Raw genomic sequence first — 23294 nt, forward strand, 5'->3', positions numbered from 1 at the left:
AAGCTAGCAATAAAATCAGATTCAAAAACCAGATAAAAACACAGACATTGTAATATATTTTGTACTGCATTTTGCTTTGCATTATGTATTGTATTATGTAGTGTTATGTGTATTATGTATTTTATTTGTTGTGTTTTGTTTCCTGTTGGACCCCAGGAAGGCAGCGGCTAATTGGGGATACAAAAAAATAGTAAGAGAAAGGGTAAATACAGTTCGGATGCTCACTGGCCCTTTAAATACGCTCGGCCTTTTCCGTTGTTTTCTGGCGCCACTCTTCATCGACCCCTTTCACTGCGGCTCGAAAGCTGAGCGGACTGGCCCGCTTCTCATCCAAATCACAGCTAGCTTTCATTGTGAAATATAAAAAACACTTCTGCTTTGTGACACCGCCTGCTCCTTCGCAAATGCAAGCAATTAAATGCGTGGTGGTCGGCGACGGGTAAGAATCTCATTGAGAAACGTAGAGATAATTTTCTTATCCTTTCTGTGTGTGTGATCAGTGATGCGATCATGGATGGGAGATGCAGTGTGTAGGAAAAGGGGCTGGGGCTCTCCGTTATATGGGAAGTCTTCTTTCTAAGCATTCGCTTGGAAATGCACGGCTAGGTTATAAAAAAAACAACGATTTTAATTCCGTTCATTTCTGGAATGTTTGTAATATCATGCAGGACGTCGGGGTGTGGGATGTGTAAAATGTAGAGTTGTGTATTTTTACGCTGAGAAAACGCCCAGGCTGTAGCGATGCTATGGGAAACACCTACTCGCCTCGTAGGCCGTCGGAATTATGCTTCATCCGTGACGATGCGGGCTAAGGAATCTCTAGGCGTTGTTTTATAAGAATCTGAATTTACAACAGTTTTTTCCCCCATGTGTGATAATATAAGGAATCTATACAGTTATAGTTTTGACGTGCCTTCATGCACGATCCATAATTAACTACCACGCATAATAAATGCATTTACAGTATTTGGGGGTTGGTATGAAAAACAGCAAATTGTATAGTAGACCAATGTAGTTATTTTACTATAGAAATAATTGATCCTATATCTATCTGAGTTTGCCTGTACTCCCCTAAGCCTAGGCTAAATGTTGATATCTACAGTGCCCTACTAATGCCAAATCCCTTTTGGAGGATTTCTGATGACTAGGGGTCATTAATCAATTAATTACATCAGTGCATTAGCATAATGTGTTAATATTGCATCTGCTAATCTGTCATTCCCAGAGCAACCAAGAGACTTTTAGTGGCCTGCGCTCACAAAAAAACTATTTTTCATTACCCCTCCCTCCTTTTCCCCTCTTTCCCAGTTCTCACACACACACACATTCTAACGCACACCATTCACCCCCTACCCTGCCATGCCACCATCAATCTGTTCATATCATTTTGACATACGGGATACACAGAATCATAGACACACACACCACTGTCACCAACCCTTCCTGTATTGTGTGTTTGTCGATAACAGGGATGGGGGCAGTAGAGCATGAGGGTGGTCGATAGTCCCCCAGGCAAAGTAAATGTAGGCCAGTGTCTGTGACACTTAAACTGAAAGAGAGAGAAAGGCAGAACCACACACACTGAGTATCAGCCTACCTACCTCAGCAGCTTTTTTTTTGTGTCTCGTTATTAGGCTTGTGTTTTTCTATAGCAGTGAGTAAGAACCGAGTGTGTGTGTCACTCTCTCTCTCTCTCTCTCTCTCTCTCTCTCTCTCTCTCTCTCTCTCTCTCTCTCTCTCTCTCTCTCTCTCTCTCTCTCTCTCTCTCTCTCTCTCTCTCTCTCTCTCTCTCTCTCTCTCTCTCTCTCTCTCTCTCTCTCTCTCTCTCTCTCTCTCTCTCTCTCTCTCTCTCTCTCTCTCTCTCTCTCAGGGCCGTGGGTAAGACCTGTCTGCTGATCAGCTACACCACCAATGCCTTCCCCGGAGAGTACATACCCACTGTGTGAGTACACACAAACACACACACACACATGGATGTGAGTGAGACTAAGTCTGCTTGCCTCTATGTAGTGTTTGTATTTCTGACAAGTATACTTTACATAGAGCTTGCATCCAGATATAAAGACATTTTCCCTATCTCTCTATGCAGCTTTGATAACTACTCTGCCAATGTGATGGTAGATGGGAAACCAGTGAATCTGGGTCTATGGGATACAGCAGGACAGGAAGACTACGACAGACTGAGACCACTGTCCTATCCACAGACGGTAACACACACACACACACACACACACACACACAACACCAACCCATTACCTTTCTGTGAAGGATTGATTTGCAATCTACTATTCCGCAGCAGAGCTTTTCTTCCAGTCTGTCCCATGTGGAGTCAGGTGATTCCGTGGTTGGTTGATCTCAATGGTTTCACCCTAAGGTCTGTCTCTCTATGGTTCTCCCCAGGATGTGTTCTTGATATGCTTCTCCCTGGTCAGCCCGGCCTCCTTTGAGAACGTCCGAGCTAAGGTCAGTACTGAACCTTCCTGCTCACAGACACAGGAACAGGGGACCTGCCGAGCCTGACCTAAAGAAGCACATCTATAGCTCTCCCTGGTTCATGTTCTATAGCTACAGTCCTGTATAGAGAGAGAGAGTTTGGCCATTGTGGTTTCAACCCAAAAGCATTACAATGCTCTTAGATGACATCACACACCTTTCTGTGTGTCAAACTCTCTCTCTCTATATGACTCTGGTTCAAAATGAAGATTCACTAAATGGGATTTTGTGTTTTTAAAGGATGGGTGAGGTTTTTTCAGCAGTGTCTAATTGTGTTCTATTTTATTCTAATATTCTGCTCTACTCTAGCCATAATAGTCCTATAATCCATATATGGCCCTACAGACTAGATTAGAGGTTTTATTTCAATAGCTCTGTTCCACCCAGCCTTGCTCTCCATCTTTGACCTAATGACCTTTACCCTCTGTGTCTCAGTGGTACCCTGAAGTGAGACACCACTGCCCCAACACCCCTATTATCCTGGTGGGCACCAAGCTGGATCTGAGAGATGACAAGGACACCATCGAGAGGCTGAGGGACAAGAAGCTGTCCCCCATCACCTACCCCCAGGGCCTGGCCATGGCAAGGGAGATAGGTCAGTCTGTGTGGGTGTGGGTGTCTGCCCATCCCCACATTGGGAAGAGCCAATGGTGGTGGTCTTGGCAAATTTGGATTCTGTTGTAGTTTTCCAGGAAGGAGCCTTGTAGTTTTTGAACTTTTGTAGGATTTTTGAATGGTCTTCAGGGCAAAAACATAATAGTAGAAGTAAATTAATCAACAAACACAAATATAATTTTATGTATATATCTTAAATGACCGTGTTTTCACGAATTTGATGATATAATTGTGAAGCCCATTCAAAAGATTAGGGGACATGATATATCTTCTCAGTAGCCCCGTGTAGCTCAGTTGGTAGAGCATGGCGCTTGCCACCCCAGGGTTGTGGGTTCGATTCCCACGGGGGGCCAGTATGAAGAAGAATAAAAAAATGAATGCACTCACTAACTGTAAATCGCTCTGGATAAGAGTGTCTGCCAAATGACGTAAATGTAAAATGTCTATATTATACGGTATGCTATTTCCGTACTCCTGAGTGGCGCAGTGGTCTAAGGCACTGCATCGCAGTGCTAACTGTGCCACTAGAGATCCTGGTTCCCACGGGGGGCCAGTATAAAAAAAAATATATTCACTAACTGTAAGTCGCTCTGGATAAGAGCGTCTGCTAAATGACTAAAATGTAAATGTAAAATGTAAATGTAATGATACAGAAGTAAAGCGCAAGGCGCGGTTACTTTCACAGGGTTTTATTCTAAGCAGGAAGTGACCCGCTGTGTGAGATGATGTCATATTGCGGAGTCTGGGATAAAGCGAGTTTTTCAATTAAGCCCTTTATCTACTTACCCAGAGTCAGATGTTTTTTCTTCTTCTATTGTTTATAGATGTGTAATAAAGGTGTTGTTGTTGTTTGTGTGTGTGTGGTGGTTAGGTGCTGTGAAGTACCTGGAGTGCTCGGCCCTGACCCAGCGAGGGTTGAAGACTGTGTTTGACGAGGCCATCCGCGCCGTGCTCTGCCCCCCGCCCGTCAAGAAGAGGGGCAAGAGGTGCACCGTGTTCTGAGGGCTCTCATTGGTCCAGGAGAAACAGCCAACATGGCGGCCATCGACATGACGATACGTCTGGTACTACTAAAACATCACCATAATGACCACTACTTCTCTTCGGGACGAATCCTGACTTGAGACACCACGTAATGGCAATTTAACTGATGTTTGTGTAAATAACACATTCATGTCTATGGAATATTTGATCTTAAGTTAGGATTCGGCCCTAATGGAAAGAGAATTACTGGACTTTTTTTTTTTTACAGTAGGAAAATGATTTGATCAGGTGTAAAGATATGCGTTGTCAAGTTGCCATTTGTTTGTTTTACACAGAGGAAAGCACTCCTCTGTGGTCAGTTAAAGTGTCTACTCTCACCCTCCTCCCTCTCAGTCTTGTTTGCTTGAATTGATACAGGACTCAAAACAGCCTGTATTGCCTGAGTAATGCCTCTGATGGAGGTGCTTGCATGGGTCTAAACAATCTGTCTTCATTTTCCCAACGTCCTTTGTATATGTTAATTTGCATTGGTGTGTGTGTGTGTGTGTGTGTGTGTGCTTGCATGCATGTCACTGTATGTGTGAGAGAGTCAAGTTTCAAGCATTGTCAAGTTTTTGGTACTATTTCATATTGTATTGTAGTGATACACAAGACTCTGCAACAAACTGTCGACTCAAAAAAGAAAAGGGAAATGGATGATCACAAGCGTGGTCTGTTTTATGTGTTACCCAAACTAAGTCTAGTAATGTCAAAAATAATCATTAAAAAAAAACTTTGAGGAGGAATGCATTATCGATATATCTATTTATTATGTACCTGAATATTTTTCTTTTTAATTCCAGACAATTCAAAATAAAAGGATAATAGTAACTCACTTTGAATCTAGAGGTATCATATTGCAAAAAAATATAATTAATTAACCAGTGCATTTCTGTGGTTGTTGTAGACCTGCAGTATAACTGTATGTCCCACTCTGGTGGTGAGATACAGAACTGCAGTCTTCTCCATCATGACGTTTTTGGTTGGCATAGCAACTGTGTGGTTGAATAATGTGTCTCTGAGCCTGTCCAAGGTGTCAATACTGGCTTTGGGTAGAAGTTTTCCTCAGGCACAGATCTAGGATCAGTTTACCATTCCTCAATGCAAAACTGGTCTTAGATCAGTGTCTAGGGGTAACTTCATCCTATTCCTTAATACTGTAGATCAGAATTCTGAAAAGCTACTAAAACTACTACTGCATGGATATGAACTGGTGATTCGAGCCCGTTGTTATTAAAAAGAAAGCTTTTTTTTAATGCACTGGCAATGTACTGTAAGATGACTTGTATAATGGTTTAATTGTTTGTCTTATTTTTTATGACTTCACATGTCAATGTCGTGAAATCTTTCAATTTTGTATAATAAATACAAATGTATATGTAACAAGTTTTTATGTCAAATGTCCTGAAGTGTACTAGTGTGTGTCTAAATGATTTTATCATTCTTTGCAATGTGTGTGTGGGTTTTCATCTTCTGTAAGAAATCCCATCTCCTGGTCCCAGACCAATGGGATTGCTTTCTGTCAAGATGAAGTTCAAGTCTGGTTCTTTTGCATTCTTACAATTTTCTGATTCTGATTAATGGAGGAAGGACTCCAGTCCAAATACTAAACTCTTCCCCTATCACATCCATTGGTTGTCCAATCACAATCACAGCGGCTCTCCTCCTGGCCTTGGTCCAACACCACACCTTGTAAAGGTACAGAGTAAACATACTCAACCAGTACATTTTCCCACTTAGAATCATCAATACTTCTAGAGAAACAATACAGATCTCTTATACTCTGCAGCTCAGTCTGTTAGTGTCAGCTCCAACATGGCAACATCTGTGGATTCCATTAGTTGTCCGATCTGCTGAAGGATCAGGTGGCTATTCCTTGTGGACACAGCTACTGTATGGGCCGAAATTAAGGACTGCTTTGACCAGGACGATCATAAGGGTGTCTACAGCTGCCCCCAGTGCAGACAGACCTTAATCCCTAGGCCTGTTCTGAACAGAAACACTACTGGCTGAATTGGTGGAGAATCTGAAGAAGACAGGAGTCCAAGCTGCTCCTCCTGCTCACTATTTCGCTGGACCTGGAGATGCGGCATGTGACAACTGTAGTCGGATAAAACTCAAAGCTGTCAAGTCTTGTCTGGTGTGTCTGGCTTCTTTCTGTGAGACTCACCTCCAGCCTCACTATGAATCTCTTGCCTTTAAGAAGCACAAGCTGGTCCAAGCAACTACAGAAGATCTGCTCTCGTCATGACGAACTGCTGGATATTTACTGCCGCAACGATCAGCAGTTTATCTGTTATCTGTGTACGATGGGTGAACATAAAGGTCATGATACTGTCTCAGCTGAATCAGAAAGGACTGAGAGACAGGTAAGGACAGAACTAATTATTACTGTTGCTGCTTATTCAGATTATTACTGTGAACATTTTGAAACTAGTAGTCACTTTCTGTATGGCAAAAAAAAGAACAATGGATAAGATAATTAAGATAATGACATCTATTCTGGCGGTAGAGAGATAAGAAAGAGGTGAATCATCACATTGTTACTGAAGTGCTTTCAGTTACGGGTTTTTTCAATAACTTTGGCACATTTTCCCAATGTAAGTGGTATATTTTCAAAACACTAAACTGATAACATTTATAATGCCCCCTATCTTATGTTCAGAACCTTTGATTTTGCATTAATTGGGGTTTCACACATCTTTCACCCTTGAGTCATTCATGCAAAATCTACTTTTTCCGTAAAATACCATAAGAACGTTTAGTTTAATCACCAATACAACAGATAATCATAGGCTCCCCATTTAGTCATTTTAACCATTTAATCCGATACCAAAAAATACAAGATATAAATTTCAAAACAGTTTTTTAAAAGTGATGGTTAGAAATAATAGTAGAGGGTAGATATAATTTTCCATACAGTATTTGATTTAAACGTTTTTTAAATAATTTGTATCCATTGGCAGGTTGTGAGCATGTTGAGAAATATGTCAGTCTTACAATTTAATTATCCTTATGCAGAACATATGTCGGACAAACCATCAGAAATAGGGTATTGTAAAGCTGTTGGCTACTGTAAAAATGTTGCACGGTGTTGTATGCCATTTCTGCCCAATGCAACATTGTAAAAGATCACCTTTTCTATGTGACTTGTCATTTAACTCTGAAAGTGTAAAATATACACTATTTTCAGTGAACATATGAGTCCCACTATGCTGGTGATAAATAACACTTTTGAAAGTGTTAAAGATTTAACTCTGTTGCAGGGTTCCCCATTTTACTATTAAAGTGTTCAAATTGTGGTGTTTGTTTCCATAGCTCTACTGTAGAGTAATACGCAACACCTACAGTGTCAAACATAACACTTGATTTAGAGTAAACTGGACTCCCGTTACTTAGTGCTGACGCTGTTACACTTTCTCAGTGTAAGAAATGAACACCTGTAGTGTTACAGTAAATAATTTTGGGGTTTTGTTTTAACACTGTATGGTGTAAAGCAGGGGTGTCAAACTCAATCAGGCAAGGACCATATTGAAAAAACAAAGAATTCGTTGGCCAGACATAGCCTATTATGTTTGTTTTTAAAAAGCGTGCATACAACTGAGACGCAAACTGGCCATTGTTTTATTTAAAAAAAATATGTCCCTTTATGTACATAGGATGCTGTATATAGCATTTTTAACATAAATTATTAAAACAAAAGAAGAGATAATTAATATTTGTCCAGCCTTAGCTGCTATGCTTGCAGATGTGCATATTATGCTGTGAACCTAATCAAAAAGTATTTAATAACTCAAAATAAAAAAACATAGCTAGGTTGTTGTAACATTTAAACTTAAAACATGTTTTTTTTTAAATGTGGCTGCATGGATCACTGGTGCGGTTGAATGCAGCATTACTGTATGATAGTGGAGGCTGGTGGGAGGAGCTATAGGAGGACAGGCTCATTGTAATGGTTGTAATGGAATTAATGGAATGGAGTCAAACACGTGGTTTCCATATGTTTGATGTGTTTGATACCGTTCCATTAATTCCGTTCCAGCCATTACAATGAGCCTGTCCTTCTATAGCTCCTCCCACCAGCCTCATTTTTACATTTTACATTTGAGTCATTTAGCAGACGCTCTTATCCAGAGCGACTTACAGTTAGTGAGTGCATAATTATTATTTTTATTTTTATTTTTTCATACTGGTCCCCTGTGGGAAACGAACCCACAACCCTGGTGTTGCAAAGCCTCCTCTGCTTTATGTTGCACTGAAAGGGGCGGTTTCCAGGAAACAGATTAAGCCTCGTCCTGGACTAAAAAGCAGTGGTCTAAAGTACTTAAGTAAAAATACTTAAGTACTCCTTAAGTAGTTTTTTGGGGTTTCTGTACTTTACTATTTATATTTGACAACTTATACGTTTACTTCACTACATTCCTAAAGAAAATAATGTACTTTTTACTCATACATTTTCGCTAACACCCAAAAGTACTCGTTACATTTTCTATTCATAGCAGGACAGAAAAAGGGACAGGAAAAAGGACGGGGAAAAGAGAAGAAAAATGCCCCTACCAACTATAACCCTACAACCATTAAAACCTCACCACTATTCCACTACCTGGCCCTATATGATCCTACACCAGGCTGGCAGCCTGGGAGGATGGGGCACTATCGTTCAACACACCTTGGAACTCTTCTGCAGTAAAATCTCGTACACCAAAGCCACCGCAAAATCTATTTTCTGTGATTTACGTTCCATTTCTGCAGTACAGTTGATAACCATGGCTATGAACACTAAGAAACCCACCTTACTGAAGCACATGTTATTCCTATCGGATTGCGATCCGCCAATATAAATGTAATAATAATAATAAGAAGAAGCTTAGTCTTCCAAACCCCGCTGTCAATCTGACTCTGGCTGGATTTCAATAAGAATTATGTGACTTGCAGGCCTGATGTGGCCTGTAAACCGTGAGTTTCAGGCCACTGTATAAGGGTAAAACTAGGGCCTCAAAATAAAGCCTTATGAAATACGTGTTGTATTGTGTTAAATAATAACATTATTATGATAACATATTCGCAAGGGATCTCACTTGGTGAAGGCCACAGGACTGGACCGATCTTCCTCTACTACTCTCTTCACTGCCTCAGCATTCAACACCTTCTGTACTACTCTGATCCTGGCAACCTCAACCTGCCTTTCTCTCACCGGACACTTCTGATCTCCAGCATCATGGGTACCCCTACAGTTAAAACACACAACTTTTTCCACCGATACTACACATTCCTTTGGTGCGGACAGCCCACTCCCTCTGGATGGAAGAAACACAAAAAAATCATCACGAGTCCACTTGAAGTTACTTTCACCTACTCAACAGTCCCCAAACTCTTCTCCACCCAACCTGACATGACATATGGATCAGCCAGAAGGCAAGGATCCATTCTCTCCAAAAATCTCACTCCCACTGGGCCAGAATCATATTTGTCATCCTTTCCTTTCTTCCCACTCTTCACAGGCACATAAACCTCCACACCTTGCAGCTCCGTCATCCTCTCTCTTCAACTCCATGTCACTCTCCTCAGTTTCACGTTCTGAGCTACTAAAGTATGGTTTTCCATGTAATTTAACATCTGAATCCACACTAGAAATGTTACACTGAAAAATCTACACTATGTAACACTGGAATATTTGCTGTGTAGCACATAGAGTGAGTCTTTCCACTTCGTCCTATTGAAGCACACTGGCTGATGGAGAATGATGATGCAGTATTTACAGCCACATCCATATAGGATTTGGTTTTACCTTCCAAAATAAATTTCTGTCAAATTGATACATAAAAAATGTAGAATGCTACAGTGTTCAGCAGTTATCAAACAATATACGTTAACTAGACACTAGATATTTTGGTTCAGTGGTTATCAGTTTTGAACAGTTTGATTAGGTGATAGTTAATTAATTGTATTGTTAACAAATGACAAGAAAATCATATCAAAAGTAAAGTGAATTTTGAAAAGCAGATACTTAGATTGAATATGCATCCAAATTAAAGAGTGATTTGGTCCATTGAACAAGTGACTTTGTGAATTTGTTTGTTGTACTCAATCAATTTAAAATGTGCTTAGAGGTTGGAAACATGAGCAATTTTGATGTTCTGTTTAGATTTTTGTGCTTAGAGTTGTGAAGATATATCACATACATGTACATGTGAAAATGTACCACATACATGTACATGTGAAGATATACCACATACATGAAAATTACAGCATAAAGTCATGAAGTAATTTCAATAAAAACAGTTCTACAAATGAACTAAAATGATGTGTTTCTCTACACAGGCAGCTGGGGGATACAAAGCAGAATTCCAAACAGAGAATCCAGATGAGGGAGAAAAAGATACAGGAGATGAAACAGGCTGTGAAGTCTCTCAAGGTGACTGTTGTTGACCATTACGTGTCCACTTAACAGATAGTCATATGTAAAAGGGCTTACTCCTAAAATGAAGTGCAGCAAAACCTGAGCCAGTGAGGAGCCCATGACCACTTTCCAATCCCACTGAGCCCCACTGTGGGAAAAGGCCATCAGGGCCACTGAGCTGATCCGTTCCATTGACAGAAGGCACTCTGAGGTGAAGGGGCTGATCAGAGCCCAGCAAAAGGCTGAAGTGAGTCGGGCTGAAGGACTCCTGAAGCAACTGGAGCAGGAGGTGGCTGAGCTGAGGAGGAGAGACGCTGAGCTGGAGCAGCTCACACACAGAGGATCACATCCACTTCCTCCAGGTAACATCACTGGCTCTCTGTCCACAGCAGCAGGTGTCAATAATGAAAGTGAAAAAAAAATTTCTCAACCATCCTCTTTTCCCTGATCTGTCTCTGTAGAGTCTCCAGTCTCTCTGTGTCCTTCCTGTATCTGCCTTACCCAGCATCACTGTCAACCAACACATCTCCTTTGAGGATGTAAAGAAATCCGTCTCTGAGCTGAAAAAACAACTGGAAGATATCTGATCTGTGGAAATTGCCAAGATATCTTTACAAAGTAGGGATATTTCCAAGATACACTGTAAATCCCAAGGCATTTTTAACTAAAATACTTATAGTAAGTTGAACTCAAAGTTAATGAAAAGTCATTATTACTTAAAATGTTTATGTGGTACTGAATCAAAACTAAATGAGAAGTCACATCAACCAAAAACAAATAAGTTATGATAACAAATTAACTTATTTCCCAGCATGCTCTACTGCAGGTGGATTTTTTTGGAATAGATTTTAATATCTGTGTTTTTGCATGTACATTGAGTGATTGATTGATTAATCTTATGCTACACAAATATTTTTTTTTAAATACTGGTTGAAGGATTTCCAGGAATCTTCCAACAGGGATTTCTGGAAAACCTGGGAAAGTTACCAGAATTGTGCAACCCTACCTGTAAGTCACATTATGCTCGCTTGCAAAGTGTAATTCTGATTGGAATCCAGCCAGAGTTAGGATATCCAAAAGTTGACATTTTTATTCACCTGCAACCTACATTCATAATGACTGCCAGGGTTAGGAACAGTGTGAGGAGACTACCTAAACCATTTAATCTGGAACAACCATTTCAGTAACGCGTGCAAAAAATGTAACCAAATGATTGGATTAGTTTGGAAAAATATGTTATTCGTCATTGGGCGTTTTCACATATGAAATAATTTTTCGCTAGTTCGGTTCCTGCAGCGTTTTGCTTTCACAAGATCTGAAAATAACTGTTTATGGATGCGATTTTGTGAGACACACATTCTACATGACATTAGCAAGCTAGCTTATTTACAATGGGCAAAAAGTTCCACGCGAATCGCCCTGCTGTGTCACAATACCTGGTACCATGGTCCTGGATCTTGGACCAATGGTTTAAGCCAGGGTTTGTTTGCGTTTAACACATGCCTTATAGCGCGGATCAGGGTACCAAACGCTCTAGGACCTGGATCATACAGAGATATGTGAAAGCGCCTTTTGTGTAGCATAATATGAATCAATCAATCACTCAATGTACATGCAAAAATACAGATATTAAAAACAATTCCCAAAAATCTACCTGCAGTAGAGCATGCTGGGAAAAAAGTTAATTCGTTATCATAACCAAAAGAAATGTGTTGATGTGACTTCTCATTTAGTTTTGAGTCAGTACCACAATAATTGTAAGTAATAATGACTTTTAATTGACTTTAAGTTCAACTTACTAGAAGTATTTGAGTAAAAAAATATGTTTTATAGTGTGGGGTTTACAGTCTATCTGATATTACAAAAAATCTGCATTATCCCATATAATCTCTGTATTTTGCTCCGTTCATCTTTCCCTCGATCCTGACTAGCCTCCCAGTCCCTGCCGCTGAAAAACATCCCCACAGCATGATGCTGCCACCACCATGCTTCACCGTAGTGATGGTATTGGCCAGGTGATGAGCGGTGCCTGGTTTCCTCCAGACGTGACGCTTGGCATTCAGGCCAAAGAGTTCAATCTTGGTTTCATCAGACCAAAGAATCTTGTCTGAGTCCTTTAGGTGCCTTTTGGCAAACTCCAAGCGGGCTGTCATGTGCCTTTTACTGAGGCGTGACTTCCGTCTGGCCATTCGACCATAAAGGCCTGATTGGTGGAGTGCTGCAGAGATGGTTGTCCTTCTGGAAGGTTCTCCCATCTCCACAGAGGAGCTCTGTAAGAGTGACCATCGGGTTCTTGGTCACCTCCCTGACCAAGGCCCTTCTCCCCCCGATTGCTCAGTTTGGCCGGGCGGCCAGCTCTAGGAAGAGTCCAGTGGTATCCTGACCATCCAGACAGATTTACCTACTACCCCCAGGTGTTGTGTAGAAAGGGTCTGTCTGGATCCTGCTACTGGGAGGTAAAGTGGAGCGGGGACTGGGTTTATATAAAGGCATCAGCAGGAGAGGATGGGGTAAAGAGTGTTGTTTTGGAGAGAATGATCAGTCCTGGCATTTGAGGTGTCATCCCTCTGGCTGCAGCTTTCGCCACAATAAAAAAAGACTGTCATGTGTTCTCTGCTCTTCCAGACTAGGCGTGTACCTGGACTACTGGGCAGCATCTCTGACCTTATGACCCTCAGCCACATAGTCCAGACCACATTCACTCAGCCCCTCTATGCTGGGTTCAATGTTAATGGATCTGTGAAGATACTGACACCAATACTTTGATGAACCTTGACATTAATACAAACATGTTATATGACATGCTTAAAGTATCCATGTTATAATATTAAAATGAGATATCTTAAGAAACTGACTGTTCCACATTTGAATTCTGAAAAAAATATTGATACTGTACTACTGAATAAGTGCTTCTAGTCCGTTATTGATGAAGAAGAACGCTTTAATGCACTGGTAATGTACTGTAAGATTGTTTATCTTATTTTATGACTTCACATTTCAGTGGTACAAAATATTTATATGTTTAATAATAAATACCAAATGTTGTACTGTATTGTGTTTTGTAAACACATTTTTGTTTGTGTCATCATACTGCATTACACTAGTCTCATCCAGCAGTTTTGTCTATAAGCGAACACACACCCACAATCTGCAACCACAATTTGCAAAATAAATTCAATTTTTTAAGATTACAACAAACAGGGCAGCTCAAAGATTCATTAAGGTTTTATTGTTCTGGGTGATACATGTAATCAGTAAAATAAAACAAAATCAAGTCTGAATATAATCAGTGATTGAAGAGGAATGAAAAAGGTACTAGTGGACACCATGGAAACATGGGATATGACTACGCCTGCCAATCAAGAGGTAGAATGAGAAGGTGAGAGGTTAGCAGGCCAGGAAGCCTCCGTCCACAGGCAGAGTGACCCCGTTGGTCATAGAACTCTTATCGCTGAGCAGGAACAGGATAGAGTTCACCACATCCTCCACCTCTGCAGGGAGGAACACACGCATGCACACACACACACACACACACACACGTCACCATATAATAATACACACTCACACAACCATAAAGTAACAAACACCCACATCACCATGTGCCGCTATCACATGATTAAGAGTGTGGTTGGGCAGTATATGGGTGATCAGATGTCCATGGTTAGCTGTGTTAACAAAGACGAGTACATCTAATATACAGTATATAAATAACATATTAGTAACAAAACAACATGTATGTGACCTGCAAATCGTCCAAGAGGGATGCGTGAGGTCATGGTCTTGGCCTTGTCAGGGTCGCTCCATCCCAGTCTCCCCATCTCAGTCATTACGACTGTGGGGTTCACACTGTTCACACGGATCTAGCAAGAAACAAGTACACCACATCAATCAATACTTATCAGTCAATAAGGCAGGTAACCTAGCGGTTAAGAGTGTTGGGCCAGTAACCAAAAGGTCGCTGGTTCAAATCCCCAAGCTGACTACGTGATAACTCTGTCAATGTGCCCTTGAGCAAGACACTTAACCCTAGTCACTCTAGATAATCAATACATGCCTAGTGAAGGTCTTCACATTTTTGCTGCCTTAAAATTCAATAAAAAAAATATTACATTTGATATTTTTTGCCAGCTTTCCAGTGAAAGGAAAAGTATAGAACATTTCTGAATTATTAAAACAATTAAAATGAAGACGTCTTGATTGTGTATGTCTTCACACCCCAGAGTTAATACTTGGTGGAAGCACCTTTGGCAGCCATTACAGCTGTGAAACATTTTGAATAAGATTCTACCAACACTTCAAAAAGTAGGTTAAGTAGGTGACCTGCGCATGTTCATCTACTCCAAAATAAGTCCAGCATCCGAACAGTGCACTGTGCACCCGCCATTTGAATTGAAACAGAGATATTTTACAAACACCATAAGTCTGATGACATTCAGCCTACAAAGTGTAGTGTATTCATGGTACCCAACAAATGTTACAATAAAAAAAGAAACAAAAGGTATACAATTATTTCTCATTCGTGTCTATCCGTGTTTCATAATTTTCCTTCAATTAGCAAGAGGCTGAATCTATTTCACCAGAGAAAGCATCAGAGCAAGGCAAACAGCGCCCCTCTCTCTTAGTATGTGTAGCCCATGTATCTGGTGCCGTCTGGCCAAAATAATATGACATGTCATACTCCTTTTGGCCATACAGACTCAGATACATGGGCTACACATATATTTTTACATTTACATTTTAGTCATTTAGCAGACGCTCTTATCCAGAGCGACTTACAGTTAGTGCATTCATCTTAAGGTAGCTAGGTGGGACAACCACATACACTGAGTGTACAAAACATTAGGAACACTTTCCATGACATAGACTGACCAGGTGAATCCAGGGGAAAGCTATGATCCCTTATTGATGTTATTGATGAAGGGGAGGAGACAGGTTCAAGAAGGATTTTTAAGTATTGAGACAATTGAGACATGGATTGTGTATGTGTGCCATTCAGGGGGTGAATGGGCAAGACAAAATATTTAAGTGCCTTTGAACGGGGTATGGTAGTAGGTGCCAGGCATACCGGTTTGCATGTGTCAAGAACTGCAACGCTGTTGGGTTTTTCCACGCTCAACAGTTTCCTGTGTGTATCAAGAATGCTCCACCACCCAAAAGACATCCAGCCAACTTGACACAACCGTGGGAAACTTTGGAGTCAACATGGGCCAGCATCCCTGTGGAATGCTTTCGACACCTTTTTCTGAGGGCAAACGAGGGTGCAACTCAATATTAGGAAGGTGTTCCTAATGTTTTGTACACTCAGTGTATCTCAGTCATAGTAAGTACATTTTTCCTCAATAAAGTAGCTATCAGCAAAGTCAGTGCTAGTAGGGGGAAAAGTCAAGTGTGAGTGTTAGTTCACGAAAGGGGGATACTCTGAAGAGGTAGGGCTTCCGATGTTTTCTGAAGATGGGGGGGGACTCTGCTGTCCTAGCTTCAGGGGCACAGTTTTGCTCACTTGGATGCTTTCTCCGGTGAGATTGATGAGGCTTGCTGTTGGTGCGCGTCTTGGTCAGAATTATCAATATATTCAGAGACGACCTATCAGATCTCAGAATTTCTGGGGGGGGGGAGTGGAGTTGCCAATCAGATTTCAGGGGAGGCCGTGGCCACACTGGGACACCCCTGGACACACCACTGCTCTTAGGGCAACATATATCCATCGTTTTTTGTCAAAATTTCTCAAGCTCAGTAAATTTGGTTGATGGGCAGTAATATTCAAACCTTGTCTCTGATTTTCAAACAGATTTAAGTCAGGATAGAGATTAGACAATTCAGGAACACTCAACACCCATTGGAAAGCCATTCTGGTATCTTTGGCATAAAAACATTTGTAATTGTCCTGCATGAAAAATAAAACTATCCCAGGGTTAGGTATAAAGAAGACTGAGGCAGGGTTTCCTCTAACTTTTTATTGGGGCTTTGCTCCTTTCATGTTTCTTTTGATCCTGACAAACTTCCCAGTCCCTGCCGGTGACAAGAATACCCATAACATGATGCTGCCACCACAATACAATACAACTGTTGCAGACAGAGATGTAATGTACTGGTTTGACATCAGAAGAACCATGTGTGTCTTGATGTGTGCTCTCTGCTATTGGGTCAGTCCTCCTGTAGTTACCTGATAGGGTCCAAGCTCCAGGGCCATAACCTTAGTCAGCATGTCCAGAGCTCCTTTAGTGGAACCTGCACACACAGAAAGACCGTATCCATTCAAATATCAACTATATCAAGATTTAATGAGTTCACTGATATAATGGCACTATAGCTGCTGTGTGTTTTGATGGGATGTACAGTGGGGAGAACAAGTATTTGGTACACTGCCGATTTTGCAGGTTTTCCTACTTACAAAGCATGTAGAGGTCTGTAATTTTTATCATAGGTACACTTCAACTGTGAGTGACGGAATCTAAAACAAAAATCCAGAAAATCACATTGTATGATTTTTAAGTAATTAATTTGCATTTTATTGCATGACATACAGTGGGGAAAAAAAGTATTTAGTCAGCCACCAATTGTGCAAGTTCTCCCACTTAAAAAGATGAGAGAGGCCTGTAATTTTCATCATAGGTACACGTCAACTATGACAGACAAAATGAGAAAATAAAATCCAGAAAATCACATTGTAGGATTTTTAATTTATTTATTTGCAAATTATGGTGGAAAATAAGTATTTGGTCAATAACAAAAGTTTCTCAATACTTTGTTATATACCCTTTGTTGGCAATGACACAGGTCAAACGTTTTCTGTAAGTCTTCACAAGGTTTTCACACACTGTTGCTGGTATTTTGGCCCATTCCTCCATGCAGATCTCCTCTAGAGCAGTGATGTTTTGGGGCTGTCGCTGGGCAACACGGACTTTCAACTCCCTCCAAAGATTTTCTATGGGGTTGAGATCTGGAGACTGGCTAGGCCACTCCAGGACCTTGAAATGCTTCTTACGAAGCCACTCGTTCGTTGCCCGGGCGGTGTGTTTGGGATCATTGTCATGCTGAAAGACCCAGCCACGTTTCATCTTCAATGCCCTTGCTGATGGAAGGAGGTTTTCACTCAAAATCTCACGATACATGGCCCCATTCATTCTTTCCTTTACACGGATCAGTCGTCCTGGTCCCTTTGCAGAAAAACAGCCCCAAAGCATGATGTTTCCACCCCCATGCTTCACAGTAGGTATGGTGTTCTTTGGATGCAACTCAGCATTCTTTGTCCTCCAAACACGACGAGTTGAGTTTTTACCAAAAGTTCTATTTTGGTTTCATCTGACCATATGACATTCTCCCAATGCTCTTCTGGATCATCCAAATGCACTCTAGCAAACTTCAGACGGGCCTGGACATGTACTGGCTTAAGCAGGGGGACACGTCTGGCACTGCAGGATTTGAGTCCCTGGCGGCGTAGTGTGTTACTGATGGTAGGCTTTGTTACTTTGGTCCCAGCTCTCTGCAGGTCATTCACTAGGTCCCCCCGTGTGGTTCTGGGATTTTTGCTCACCGTTCTTGTGATCATTTTGACCCCACGGGGTGAGATCTTGCGTGGAGCCCCAGATCGAGGGAGATTATCAGTGGTCTTGTATGTCTTCCATTTCCTAATAATTGCTCCCACAGTTGATTTCTTCAAACCAAGCTGCTTACCTATTGCAGATTCAGTCTTCCCAGCCTGGTGCAGGTCTACAATTTTGTTTCTGGTGTCCTTTGACAGCTCTTTGGTCTTGGCCATAGTGGAGTTTGGAGTGTGACTGTTTGAGGTTGTGGACAGGTGTCTTTTATACTGATAACAAGTTCAAACAGGTGCCATTAATACAGGTAACGAGTGGAGGACAGAGGAGCCTCTTAAAGAAGTTGTTACAGGTCTGTGAGAGCCAGAAATCTTGCTTGTTTGTAGGTGACCAAATACTTATTTTCCACCATAATTTGCAAATAAATTCATTAAAAATCCTACAATGTGATTTTCTGGATTTTTTTTCCTCAATTTGTCTGTCATAGTTGACGTGTACCTATGATGAAAATTACAGGCCTCTCAAATCTTTTTAAGTGGGAGAACTTGCACAATTGGTGGCTGACTAAATACTTTTTTTCCCCACTGTAAGTATTTGATCACCTACCAACCAGTAAGAATTCCAGCTCTCACAGACCTGTTAGTTTTTCTTTAAGAAGCCCTCCTGTTCTCCACTCATTACCAGTATTAACTGCACCTGTTTGAACTCGTTACCTGTATAAAAGACACCTGTCCACACACTCAATCAAACAGACTCCAACCTCTCCACAATGGCCAAGACCAGAGAGCTGTGTAAGGACATCAGGGATAAAATTGTAGACCTGCACAAGGCTGGGATGGGCTACAGGACAATAGGCAAGCAGCTTGGTGAGAAGGCAACAACTGTTGGCACAATTATTAGAAAATGGAAGAAGTTCAAGATGACGGTCAATCACCCTCCGTCTGGGGCTCCATGCAAGATCTCACCTCGTGGGGCATCAATGATCATGAGGAAGGTGAGGGATCAGCCCAGAACTACACGGCAGGACCTGGTCAATGACCTGAAGAGAGCTGGGACCACAGTCTCAAAGAAAACCATTAGTAACACACTACGCCGTCACGGATTAAAATCCTGCAGCGCACGCAAGGTCCCCCTGCTCAAGCCAGCGCATGTCCAGGCCCGTCTGAAGTTTGCCAATGACCATCTGGATGATCCAGAGGAGGAATGGGAGAAGGTCTTGTGGTCTGATGAGACAAAAATAGAGCTTTTTGGTCTAAACTCCACTCGCCGTGTTTGGAGGAAGAAGAAGGATGAGTACAACCCCAAGAACACCATTCCAACCGTGAAGCATGGAGGTGGAAACATCATTCTTTGGGGATGCTTTTCTGCAAAGGGGACAGGACGACTGCACCGTATTGAGGGGAGGATGGATGGGGCCATGTATCGCAAGATCTTGGCCAACAACCTCCTTCCCTCAGTAAGAGCATTGAAGATGGGTCGTGGCTGGTTCTTCCAGCATGACAACGACCCGAAACACACAGCCAGGGCAACTAAGGAGTGGCTCCATAAGAAGCATCTCAAGGTCCTGGAGTGGCCTAGCCAGTCTCCAGACCTGAACCCAATAGAAAATCTTTGGAGGGAGCTGAAAGTCTGTATTGCCCAGCGACAGCCCCGAAACCTGAAGGACCTGGAGAAGGTCTGTATGGAGGAGTGGGCCAAAATCCCTGCTGCTGTGTGTGCAAACCTGGTCAAGACCTACAGGAAACGTATGATCTCTGTAATTGCAAACAAAGGTTTCTGTACCAAATATTAAGTTCTGCTTTTCTGATGTATCAAATACTTATGTCATGCAATAAAATGCAAATTAATTACTTAAAAATCATACAATGTGATTTTCTGGATTTTTGTTTTAGATTCCGTCTCTCACAGTTGAAGTGTACCTATGATAAAAAATTACAGACCTCTACATGCTTTGTAAGTAGGAAAACCTGCAAAATACTTGTTCTCCCCACTGTATGTGTTACGCTGTCTGGTCCCTCTCTGTGTCAGTGACTTACAGTAGACAGTGTGGTCTCGGAGGGCACACTGAGACGCCTGGCTGGAGATGTTCACTATGGAGCCTCCTGTTCCTCTGGCCTTCATACCCCGGGCCACGATCTACACACACACACACAGAGAGAGAGAGAAAGAGAGAGAGACAGAGAACGCACAGTGAGTATGGAGAAACTGTTAAGTATAACATATAACTATCTTACAGGGAGCCAATTCCATTTCTGACAGCCTTTTCTTACCTGAGAGACATGGAGGGCAGCCTTCACGTTGATGTTAAAGGATCTGGTAATAGGAAGGAATCAATACATCTTAATGGGATTTATGAGATATTCCTATTAATGTCCAGATATAAAGCTATGTTTGGAATATTTCTGCTGTGTAACTAGCCACCTGGAGGTAACACAGACATACCTTGTTTATTTAAACCATGTTATCTGGAAAGCTATTTTTAAACCATGTTTAAATGAACAGGTCTAATATGTAGGTCTAATACAAAGTCCTTATACTGAGTCTTGAGTGACTTGTGTTTCACTTCTATAAATATGAATTACAATCACAACATGATTTAAAGTAGTGGTTCTCAACTGGTTTTGCCTCGGGACCCAAATTGGCCCAGGTTGTCTCAGTTGCAACCCAATATTCACATTGCGATACAAAATCATCAAAAAGCTATTTTTAATGCAATATTGATAGTAATGTAGCAATTTATATGACAAGGGATCAACATTCCAACCATTTCCATTGTCAATAATCAATTTTGCCCATATTCTTGATGAAGAATGTTAGTAAGTTTACTGGTTTGAGACCACAAAATCAACCAAATACGCTAAATAGCGCTGCTAAAAGCTCTATTGAAAATACAAAAATTCGGACAAATTGTTTTTAAAATGTAGATTCATTATCATTTCTACACACTTTCTACCTGGCTTTAGTAGTTTAAGTTCAGACTGGAGTATTTTTCATTTCCCCAAAAAAATTATAAAAATGTGTTGTTGTTTTTTCATTCGAAACCCCCCCCCCGCCAGTTGAGAATTGCTGATTTAGAGAACAGCGATGAGTGCGTCTTTACATGTCAAACTGGTCGGGGGTGACCTCTAGGAAGGGCTGCAGCATGGCATAGGCTGCGTTATTCACCAGCAGATCCACATTACCGCCGGCCTCACGTAGCGCCTCCTCTGTGGCCCCCCAGTCCCCAAGGTCCACACACACTGGCCTGATGGACGGACACTGCAGGGAACAACCAGCACCAGAACCAATCACATAGAGAGAAAAGACAACAGAGAGAAGCACCTCAACGAATCACCGCAAAGAATCTCCCATCATCTCTCGTCACGGAGCGGAAACAATGGGACATGGAGGTGAAAAGAGCAGCGGGGAAAACTAGCTAGCCTCTAATGATATGCGTATATGGCTAGTGGAGAGGAGAGGTCCTATAAGGGGACAAAAGAGCAAACAACGGGGGGTCAGGACCCTGAGCAGTGGAGGGGGGCTGGGCTTGGGAGATATGAGGGTCGTAATGCACTGGAGGCTCCTCAGAGGAGGAAGATCCATCTTAAATACAAAACCTAGGATGCTCATGGTTCTCACCTCCTTCCATAGACTTACACGGTAATTATGACGACTGTGTAATGTCCTCCAACCTATCAGAGCTCTTGCAGCATGAACTGACATGTTGTCCATCCAATCAAAGGATCAGAGGATGAATCTAGTACAGAAAGCATAAGCTACAGCTAGCTAGCACTGCAGTGCATAACATGTGGTGAGTAGTTGACTCAAAGAGAGAGAAAGACAATAGTTGAACAAGTTTTGAACAAATTCATTTCTTTAAAAATTAAGGAGAAGCAACAGAGAGAGAGCTAGCTATATTTTGTTATATTTTTTTCACTTTCACTTACTTAGCTAGCTAATGCAGCTAGCTAATTTAGTCTACTCAAACACCCGGCTCAAACAGAGAGGAATGCTATTTATGTTAGCTAGCTGGCTAAGGCTATCCAACACTGGAACTCTTCCAAGTCAAGATCAGCTAGATGCAGGCAAGAGTGTGCGTTATTGAAGGCGTTATTGAACGTGTCACTGTCTGTTACCTTGATTACTCCAATTTGTCTCTTGACATGTGCACCTACATTATAAACTTTCATTCTTAGGCTAGGTTGTAGCAACCTCATCATGGGTATAGGGAACATTTGAGTATCACATTTAGCTAGATGAATGAAATATGAATGACAGACATCCAGTATGCTGTAATAGAAATAAGGCCATGCTCATTAAAAAAACCACTTCCTCCCCAATCTTAAACAGCACCGACCACCACTGTTGTAGGGGTATGGGGGGTGTTTATGAGTGGTGCAGGGGGGGTTACCTCCAGAAGAAGGCTATCCAGGTCAGCCCGCGTGCGTGTGACAGCCACGACCTCTGCCCCGCAGCGCGCCAGAGCAAGCGCTGTGGCCCGGCCGATGCCTGTGTGAAAATATCCATAAACACAATGACCATTACTCACTGGAGAGCTCAGTGTGACGGCCAACCTGACACACACATTTCGATCGTGTTTAGGTTATTCGGTCACCCACAAACATGACAGTGGTTCTTTCAGGACACATTGGATGTTGCTTCGTTTGAGCTCAAAACAACATGTACAAGTTTGGTTTACTTATCCTAAGTGCATTTGGTTGTATTTTTGCAGCAAACCAGACGTTGTCACTGTTTCTTTAAATATGGTGGTAGTTTTCTTACCTTTTCCTGCCCCGGTGACTATGGCCCGCTTGCCTGCGAAAGATATTTCCATGGCTCTTCAGACCTTCACTGCGAATTTATGGGTCGAGTCCTCTGAATTCAGCAAAATGTTGCACAATATGGAGAGCAAAGGGTGAGAGATACAATGCAACACAACAGCCAATCCCCCATGCGATAAAAGCAAAATCGAAACTACATGCCCTCCCCACTTTCAAATATTTAGAAATTTCGCGTTAAAGTAAATCTTCTTCATTCTAATCGTTATATGAACAGTGCAAGATATATTGAGCTCTATAAAGTAATTTATTTACCCGGTGGTCGCTAGTTACGACAGCCGCAAAGTCATAAACCCCGCCCATTTGTACAATGTATCTTCTTAAAACGTGATTTTAAACCTAACATTAACCACACTGCTAACCTTATGCCTAACCGTAAATTAAAACCATAAAGCAATTTTTTTATTT

General features: G+C 41.6%; 2 protein-coding genes and 1 pseudogene across 5 annotated transcripts; 2 read left to right on the plus strand and 1 right to left on the minus strand.

Annotated features, from left to right (window-relative positions):
• Positions 1 to 265: 265 nt before the first annotated feature.
• Positions 266 to 5514, plus strand: rac3b (Rac family small GTPase 3b). 3 transcript variants are annotated; one of them, XM_041858886.2, is made up of 6 exons: positions 266 to 439; positions 1871 to 1942; positions 2090 to 2207; positions 2401 to 2463; positions 2929 to 3092; positions 3980 to 5514. In XM_041858886.2, exons 1-6 carry the CDS (start codon positions 405 to 407, stop codon positions 4038 to 4040), a joined length of 513 nt encoding a protein of 170 aa, XP_041714820.1. In that variant the 5' UTR covers positions 266 to 404; the 3' UTR covers positions 4041 to 5514. The 3 variants fall into 3 exon arrangements, with proteins under 3 accessions (XP_041714820.1, XP_041714819.1, XP_041714818.1); XM_041858884.2 differs by having other exon boundaries at positions 268 to 439; positions 2929 to 3088; XM_041858885.2 differs by lacking the exon at positions 2401 to 2463 and having other exon boundaries at positions 267 to 439; positions 2929 to 3088.
• Positions 4143 to 13297, plus strand: LOC123482388 (annotated as a pseudogene).
• A 443-nt stretch (positions 13298 to 13740) lies between these two features.
• On the minus strand, positions 13741 to 23294 carry dcxr (dicarbonyl/L-xylulose reductase). Of its 2 annotated transcripts, XM_041858882.2 has the most exons (9): positions 23142 to 23294; positions 22831 to 22923; positions 22460 to 22557; positions 21170 to 21327; positions 20340 to 20382; positions 20106 to 20205; positions 16695 to 16759; positions 14274 to 14391; positions 13741 to 14022 (listed from the first exon to the last, which is right to left on the minus strand). In XM_041858882.2, the coding sequence occupies exons 2-9, from the start codon at positions 22880 to 22882 to the stop codon at positions 13919 to 13921; spliced, it is 738 nt and encodes a 245-aa protein (XP_041714816.1). In that variant the 5' UTR covers positions 22883 to 22923; positions 23142 to 23294; the 3' UTR covers positions 13741 to 13918. The 2 variants fall into 2 exon arrangements, with proteins under 2 accessions (XP_041714816.1, XP_041714815.1); XM_041858881.2 differs by lacking the exon at positions 23142 to 23294 and having other exon boundaries at positions 22831 to 23130.

The sequence above is a fragment of the Coregonus clupeaformis genome, chromosome 31, assembly GCF_020615455.1.
Source record: "Coregonus clupeaformis isolate EN_2021a chromosome 31, ASM2061545v1, whole genome shotgun sequence".
Classification (NCBI taxonomy): domain Eukaryota; kingdom Metazoa; phylum Chordata; class Actinopteri; order Salmoniformes; family Salmonidae; genus Coregonus; species Coregonus clupeaformis.